Source organism: Suncus etruscus, chromosome 1 (assembly GCF_024139225.1).
Source record: "Suncus etruscus isolate mSunEtr1 chromosome 1, mSunEtr1.pri.cur, whole genome shotgun sequence".
Taxonomy (NCBI): Eukaryota; Metazoa; Chordata; class Mammalia; order Eulipotyphla; family Soricidae; genus Suncus; species Suncus etruscus.
The window spans coordinates 163,929,252-163,937,039 of record NC_064848.1 but is presented as its reverse complement, the minus strand read 5'-3'; the positions used below and the strand labels follow the sequence as shown (position 1 = coordinate 163,937,039).

The following is a 7,788-nucleotide window of genomic DNA, read 5'->3' as shown; positions in this document are numbered from 1 at the left end:
AGAAAAGAAGGGGATGACTGATTCCCTAGGGCTCTGGGGAGACCCTTAGGGACGCGCCTAATCGGGGTGATGAGAGCTCCTCCTCCCTCCCTTCCTTCCCAGAGAGAGATCTCTCCGTTCCAGTTCTGCTCCTGTGACGCGCTGTCCATTTGGGGGTGACCCCGGGGAGGTTCAGGGCATCTGTCCGCGTCCCCCGTGCCTTGCCGCGCCGGCCGTGGGCACGCCCGGAGCGCCCCGAGCCAGGCAGGGGCCGGCGGGCCGGCGGAGAGGCGGGGCGGCTGGGGAAACGGAGGCAGCGGCGGCGCGCGTGGCCTTTGTCTGCGCGCGCCCCTCGCGGCGGGCGGCGGCGGCGGGCGCGCGGGGATGGCGGCGGCGGCGGCGCGGCGGGCGGCGCGGGGCTCGGGCTCGGGCTCGGGCTGAGCTGCGGGCCGGCGCGGATGGCGGGCGGCGCGGGCTGGGCGGGCGCCCCCGCGGCTCTGCTGCGCTCCGTGCGCCGCCTGCGCGAGGTGTTCGAGGTGTGCGGCCGCGACCCCGACGGCTTCCTGCGCGTGGAGCGCGTCGCGGCGCTCGGGCTGCGCTTCGGCCAGGGAGAGGAGGTAAGCCAGGGGGGGCCCCGGCGCCCCGATGCCCCGCCGCCCCGGCCCCTCCACCGCTGGCGGCCCGGGAGGCCCCCCGAATTGAACCTGTCAGAGCCCTCTCGCCCCCCTGCCAACCCGCCAGCGACCAGGCTGCGACGCGTCACGCGGCATCTGGGGGTAGGGCCCCCCCAAGCAAGCCAGTTGGCGACTCCCTGGCGGTTGCTTTGGGGGAACCCGAGCTGTCAGAATCCGGCTGGCTCGGATGCCTGCCGCTGCCTTCTTTCCCTCCCCTCCCTGTGCAAAGCAGAAAGCTGTGTCCTAAAGATGGGGTGTGGAGGTGCTCCTCCCGCTGGGCCTACCGGGGGTGGAGTGGGGTGGGGTGGGGTGGAGAACCCCTCTGCCTAGGCGCAAAAGGAAGAAGGGGGCTGGCTGCCTGCCCTGTGCCCGGTAACCCCCCTCTTACCAGCAGGCCTGGCAGGCTGCTTGCTGGCACTGTTGACTGCAGCAGGCCCACCAGAGCCTGGCATGACCGCAACTGAGGGGTGTCTCCTGGGGTGGGGGGGAACCCGCGTCTGCTGGAGGGAAAGGGGACTTCATGTTAGTGGTTAGCACAGCTAGAAGCAGAGGATCCCTAAAGAGTGGCAGTAAATGCCCCGAGAGACTGACAGTGACCGCTCCTGCACAGAGATTGAAATTTGGGGGTGGGGTGGCTGAGCAAGTGCAGGCATATGATGTCAAGAGAGCATCCCCAATCTCATGCTATGCCCTTCCGGGTTCCCCAGGTTCCCAGGAGACAGAAGCCCTAAACGGTGAGACCCAACATCCCACAGGCCTTTTTGTGGTCTCTGGCTGCACACAGGGTGTTGGGGGCCCTGGGCATTGCTGGGCAGTTCCAGCTCAGAACACTGGGCACAGGAGAAGGCATATTCTGGTTTTTCCTCCTCCCGGCAATGTGTGTGTGTGTGTGTGTGTGTGTGTGTGTGTGTGTGTGTGTGTGTGTGTGTGTGTGTGACAGTTTAGCATTTCTAGGGCAGACATGGCCGGAGGAGAGAGTCTGGGAGAGTTGCAGGGTCTAGAGGCAGGTGAGGTCAGGGATCACTGTACTTACCCATGCCCTTTGGGGACTCTGATGGAGTCAGACGTCCCATCCTGCACAGAACCTCTAGCCCTCTCTTGCTTGTGGCTCCCCCAAAGGTGGGGTAAACAGCAAGCTGTACAAAGGGGCAGTGAACCCGCTCCTTCCTCTCGGACCTCCTGGCCCACCTCTGGCTGAAACCTGGAGCCCAGACCCACAGCCCCTCAGTGGCTTCCCAGAAAGCTCTGAAAGGAATGAGCCACACTCCACACTTCATCCATAGGCTGGACACCTACAGTCTTTTGAGGGAAACTTCTCCCTCATATATTCTGAAGCAAACCTTCCCTTTCACTGTGTCTTTGCAGTACTATCTATGCAAGGACTCGGGGGTTTCTGCATGGCCTCTCTTCTCTACCCCATCTTTTCTCTCCAGGCCACACTCCCCTGCTCCTGGTGCCCAGGCCAAAGATTCCTTCTCCAGGGATCTTCTGGTTCTGAACTGCCATTCATAATCCATAATTATGTGATTCCGTGTTCACTGGAACAACCCTGACTGGGACTGAAAGAACCCCAGAATCAACCCAATCTAAGCATCCACACATGCACACAGGTGACCAGGTTTTTGGGGGTTTGTTTTTTTTTTTGTTTGTTTGTTTGTTTTTGGGTCACACCCAGCAGCGCTTAGGGGTTACTCCTGGATCTATGCTCAGAAATCGCCCCTGGCAGGCACAGGGGACCATATGGGATGCCGGGATTCGAACTACCATCCTTATTCATGAAAGGCAAACACCTTACCTTCATGCTATCTCTCTGGCCCCAGGTGGTCAGGTTTATTGCACCCCATATCGTCCCTGAGCACAGCCAGGAGTGATCCTAGAGTAGAACATAGAACCATGGGTAGACGCTGAACACTCCTGGGTGTGGCCTAAGAAACAGGAAAGAAAGAAAGGAAAGAAGGAAGGAAGGAAGGAAGGAAGGAAGGAAGGAAGGAAGGAAGGAAGGAAGGAAGGAAGGAAGGAAGGAAGGAAGGAGGGAGGGAGGGAGGGAGAGAGGGAAGGAGGGAGGGAGGAAGGAAGGAAGGGAAGAAGGGAGGGAGTGAGGAAGGGAGGAAGGAAGGAAGGAAGGAAGGAAGGAAGGGAGGGAGGGAGGGAGGGAGGGAGGGAGGGAGGGAGGGAGGGAGGGAGAGAAGAAGAAAGGAATATTTACCAACTTGGGATTATCCTCCATCCTGGAGGAGAGTCAGTGGTTTCTTTTTAAAGTATGATCTTTTATTGTTACAGAAGCATATATTTGTATATGTTTTGCAAACTAGAAATATATGCAAGCAAAGAATATTCTGTTCCCCTCTCCAGGGAGCCCCACTGTGACTTTTTGATCACATTTCTCTGTTTCTGTGTAGACTTTCTCCTGAAAATGAGATCATGCTGTGCATGTGTTTTGTAACCTGATTTTTCCCCTAGTAAATGATCAGCACTTTTCTGCTTCAATAAGTTCTCATCTCATTTAATATGCAATGACCTTATGCATATTTCCATATTCAACCCCAAAATGTCCATTTTGGCTGTTTGTCTGGCACCATTTTCCTCCCTGGAACTTCAGTTTCCATTGTTTGTGCCCTTACATCTCACTTAATACAAAGCATTTAAATATTGTTTCAATTGTCGAGTCTTGTTGAAGAGATCAAGCCTGTGGTCTGATCCTGTGGTCTATGTCCATTTCTTGAAGCCTGTTACTTGGACCTTATTTCATCTTGTTCACTACATCCCGTGTGTCAGATAACTGAGAGCATTTTGAATCCTGCCTGCCTTCTGCTGTCTGCAGGAGACTGCAGAAGTGGGTGCCTTATGTTTGCATCTACTGGGCTGATCAGAAATTTGGGCAGGACCACGGACAGGGGCTGCTCTACTCCACACTCCATCTGCATGTGCATTATACTAGAGGGGGCCTGGCTGTCCTGTCCCTGCAGGCAGGGAACCCTTACCAAACAGGGTAACCAAATTTCTGTTAGGTTGATTTCAAGAATTGCACTTCAACATTTATAACCCAAATCACTGGTACCATTAGCTGTATAGTTTGGGGGAACTTCTGAGGGCTGCCTATTCATATTTAATCAACCCTTCTCCCCCTCTCTCAAATGCCGGTGATACTCGAGCCAACTGCTTTGAAACATCAAAGTACACTAGATTGCAAAGCATAAAGTAAATGTCTGTAAGATTATACTGAGGTACATGAATGACCAGGAAACTGTACAGTCAAAACCACAGTGATTTGGGGGCTGGAGCAGTAGTACAGTGGGTTAAGCGCAAGCCTTGCATGCAGCCAACTCGGGTTCAATCAATCCCTGGCATCCCCTATCATTCTCTGAGAAGCCAGGAGTCACCCTTAAGTACAGAGTCAGGAAAAAGTTTGGTGTCCCTCTCAAAAAAATGGAAGATGAAGAAAAGAAAGTGCAGTGGTTTGTGTAGAAGTGTTCCCCAGTATCCAAATTCAGATGCATGCTGGACTAATCCTTGATGAGCACTGACTGTTTTGGGAAAAGGGGAAAGATCATTTTTATGGGGAAGAAGCCTGAGCAGCCTCCCTCAGACTGGCACCAAGGTCACCAGTGGTACTATTTATGCCATAAACAGTTTGTGCCCTTGGTATGTGATAGATCCTTTACTTTCCCAAACCCATAACTCCCATCTGGTCCTAAGAAACACACTACACAAGTCCCAACTGAGGGACATCTCACTTAATATCTGACCACCAGGCCTCAAAATTATCAAGATCATGGACTGGAGAGGTAGTACAGCGGGTAGGGCACTTGCCTTGCATGTGGCTGACTCAAGCTCTACCAGGAGTGATTCCTGAGCATAGAACCAGGAGTAAGCCCTAAGCACTGCCAGTTTTGACCCTTAAACAAAACTTAAAAAAAAAAAACTAACACTGTCAAGGTCACCAGAACCAAGACATGTCTGAGAAACTGCCACCACTGAGCAGAGGTTACAGGTCTGTGGCAGCTCTGCATGAGGTCTGAAGAGGAACGAGAGACCTTCTGGCTGGGGTGTCAAGTACAGACTTGAGTAACATTTCCTGTGTGTTAGGCCCGATCTCTGAAATCCCCTGTTTTATTGACTTAGAAGTGAGAATAGGAAGACAGGAACTTGCATGGACATGTGTGTGTCTATTGTGTGAGATGAGGAGCTTGTCCTTGGAAGGGACACAACCCAAAGTCTGCCCAGGGGCAGCAGCCCTCTGATGTGGTCAGTGCCCAGAATCCCTGCTGCTTCCTAATACTATGTATGTATGTATGTATGTATGTATGTATGTATGTATGTATGTATTTATCTTGCTCCTTGTAAGGTGAACCCTTCTCCCAACTTCCTTTTTCCCTAACCTCTTTCTTTGAGATGTAAAAACCCGCTGGAAAGTTGCTTTTTGTATCTGACTTGACTTCTTCCCACTGGAGATTTGGGAGTTGGTTTGAATAAAGATAGGGGTCTGGCTTTGGGGAAAGAGAGAAGGAGGGAGAGAGGAAAGTGAGAGAGAAAGAGAGAGCAGAGAAGAAACAGATATGGAAGAGAGAGCTAACTCCATTGAATATATTTTTTGACTTTCTCTGCCACTACCCTGCTTCATCAAACCTGTCTGCCTAAGGGGTTAGAAATACGGTGCCTAGGGCAGTCTCGCCCAACTCTTGGATTTTTATTTTTATTTTCAGCTCCTAACCTCTCCTGGCCCGATTTTGCTCTTTCTTAAAATGAGGGTGAAAATAGTTCGCATTTCACTGAGTTGCGATGGGCCTCTAGCCAGTTAATAAGTGTGAAGTGCTCAGCCCAGCATCCACACAGCCAGCACAATATCACAGTCCCAGACATGCTTCTGCTGGTAATATTCTAAATAAGCCTCTGAAGAAGCTGTCCTGAACTGGAGGTGTTGAGATTGAGTCCCAGGAGGCAGAAAGATGGCTCAAAGGAGCCCCCAGGTCCAATCCCACCCTGGCCTCCTTTAGTGCTACTGGAGGGCCCCTGGTGGCTACCAACAGTTGCCCATCCCAGAGTTAAGACAGTGGGCTCTATGTGACCAAGTCTTGTGGTCCTGGCAGCAATCTCAGCACCCCTGAAAACTGCTGTGGAGGCCTTCTCAACTGGTGAAAAATCTGGGACTAGTCTTTGGTCTCCTTCCCACTCCCCTTTTTGCTCATCCCTGAGCTTCAGCTCTTTTTTCTTTAGCCCTTTGAAAACTCAGAGCCCTCAACAGCAGCCAGAGAGTGATTTTGTTCCACCTTTCCTGTTCTTTACACTTCTCCCTGGTCCAGTTTGAAAACCAAACCATTTCTAGGGAGGGAAACCAAAGTAGTTGAGCAATGTCTCTGCCATGGGCTAGCCATGTGTGATCACTTCCAGATCAATATGGTTGTGACCCAAGTAGATTGTAGAATCTTCTGAGATTCAGAGCCTATGTGCAGGAAACCTGACTTTCTTGCTGATAGAAGAGCTTCATTCCAGTATTCCAGGGTCCCAATGGAAAGACAGAAGGTAGAGAGAAGATTGAGTTATACTGAAATGAAAACTGAATATGGGGTGAAGGTCCATCCACTGATAACTCTGCTCTAGGACAGTTGTGCCAAGCAATAAGAGATCACACATCCCAAGGCAGGGCCCTCTTGACAGGACAAGGATCTGGCTCAACACTCTTATACAGGGAGCTCAAGATCTATTTCCTAGGGCCAAAACCATAGTACAGTGGTAGGGTGTTTGCCTTGCATGTGGCCAACCCAGGGCAGACCTGGTTCAATTCCTGGCATCCCATAGAGTCCCCCAAGCCTGCCAGGAGTGATTTCTGAGTGCAGAGTCAGGAGTAACCCCTGAGCACCGCCAGGTGTGGCCCCAAAACAAAAAATAATAAAATATTTTTTAAAAAGATCTATCTCCTAGATTATAAGACTTAAACTTTCCACTCAAGGCCCTTTTTACCTAAAAAAAAAAATGTAACATGGGCAAGTCATTGCAAGAACACCTGGTTGGTTTTGAATTAATTTTTGATCTTGTGTTTTCAGAAACATTTTAGCATTATCAGATATTTCACATCTCCCACATTCAATTAGTATCTTGACTCACAGTTTAAAAAGCTAGAGCCTAGAGCACTATCTGCTGCTTATCCTCTTTGCATCCATCCAGCTAATCACCCAACTAGCTATTCAGTAATACAGCTCTTTCTACATATGTTTTCCATCCATCCATCCACTCATCCACCTTTTCCACCAACCTCATCTATCCTTCTTCATGTATGTATACTATCCAGATACCAAGATGGGGACTGGCCTTTCTAGGATGTGAATGCAATGAAGGCACAGGAAGTGCAGGGAGGCTGAGATGAATCTGGGGTAAGCGCATCCCATTGGCCTTCTGGAGGCCATTGGGGCCAGAGCCATCTGACTGGCTCATGAGTTAGAGATGTGACCCTCTTTGGAGGGAGCTATTTCTCTCTCTCACTTCCTACCTGGATCACAGGCTATCTAGCATAGGTTGAGGTCTTTTTTGAAAGTGAAAGCCCAGATTATTCTAAAGGCATTTGTGGAATAGAAGAGTAGTAGAGCAGGCAAGGTGCTTGCCAGAGGCTGACCTGGGTTTGATCCCGGACACTCTACATCGTCCCTTGAACCCTGTCAGGATTGATTCCTGAGCACAGAGGCAGGGGTAAACCAAAAATTAAAGAAAAAAATCATCTGTAGTGGATGACACTCAGTCTCCCTGTCTGTAAAATGGTTATCATAGTCCTGCCTGGCTGAACAGGTGATAATAAAAATAACATATAAAGATAATACTGGCCTAGATTCTCTGATCATGCTGGCATCCCATGCCCTCCACTCTGCAGCTGGGGCCAGTACAGGTTTAGACTCATACAGCAGCGATGGTCCTTCTTCATGGGCATGAAGATGGACACAGAAAATTAATCATGCTCTCTGCAGCCATGTTTTTCACTCTCCTCCCTCAAAGAAACCTTATGATCTGAGAGGTTCATTGAGTTGGCCAGGGTCTCCCATGAAGTGGAAAAATTGGACTTGGGAATCCAGGTACTTTCAGGTCCAGTGATGGAAGGGAATAATCAGCTTTAAGTCTCAGAAATGTGACATTGAGGAGCCTCATTTTA

At 50.7% G+C, this 7,788-nt stretch overlaps 1 protein-coding gene across 1 annotated transcript in view; it reads left to right on the top strand.

Annotated features, from left to right (window-relative positions):
- The first annotated feature begins 429 nt into the window (after nucleotides 1–429).
- The window catches only part of RAB11FIP4 (RAB11 family interacting protein 4), a 115,847-nt gene continuing 108,488 nt past the window's right edge, over nucleotides 430–7,788 (top strand). Inside the window, exon 1 of the mRNA XM_049771631.1 lies at nucleotides 430–596. Within this exon, the coding sequence (XP_049627588.1) occupies nucleotides 438–596 (159 nt within the window). The 5' untranslated portion in view covers nucleotides 430–437. The remainder of the gene's footprint in view (nucleotides 597–7,788) is intronic.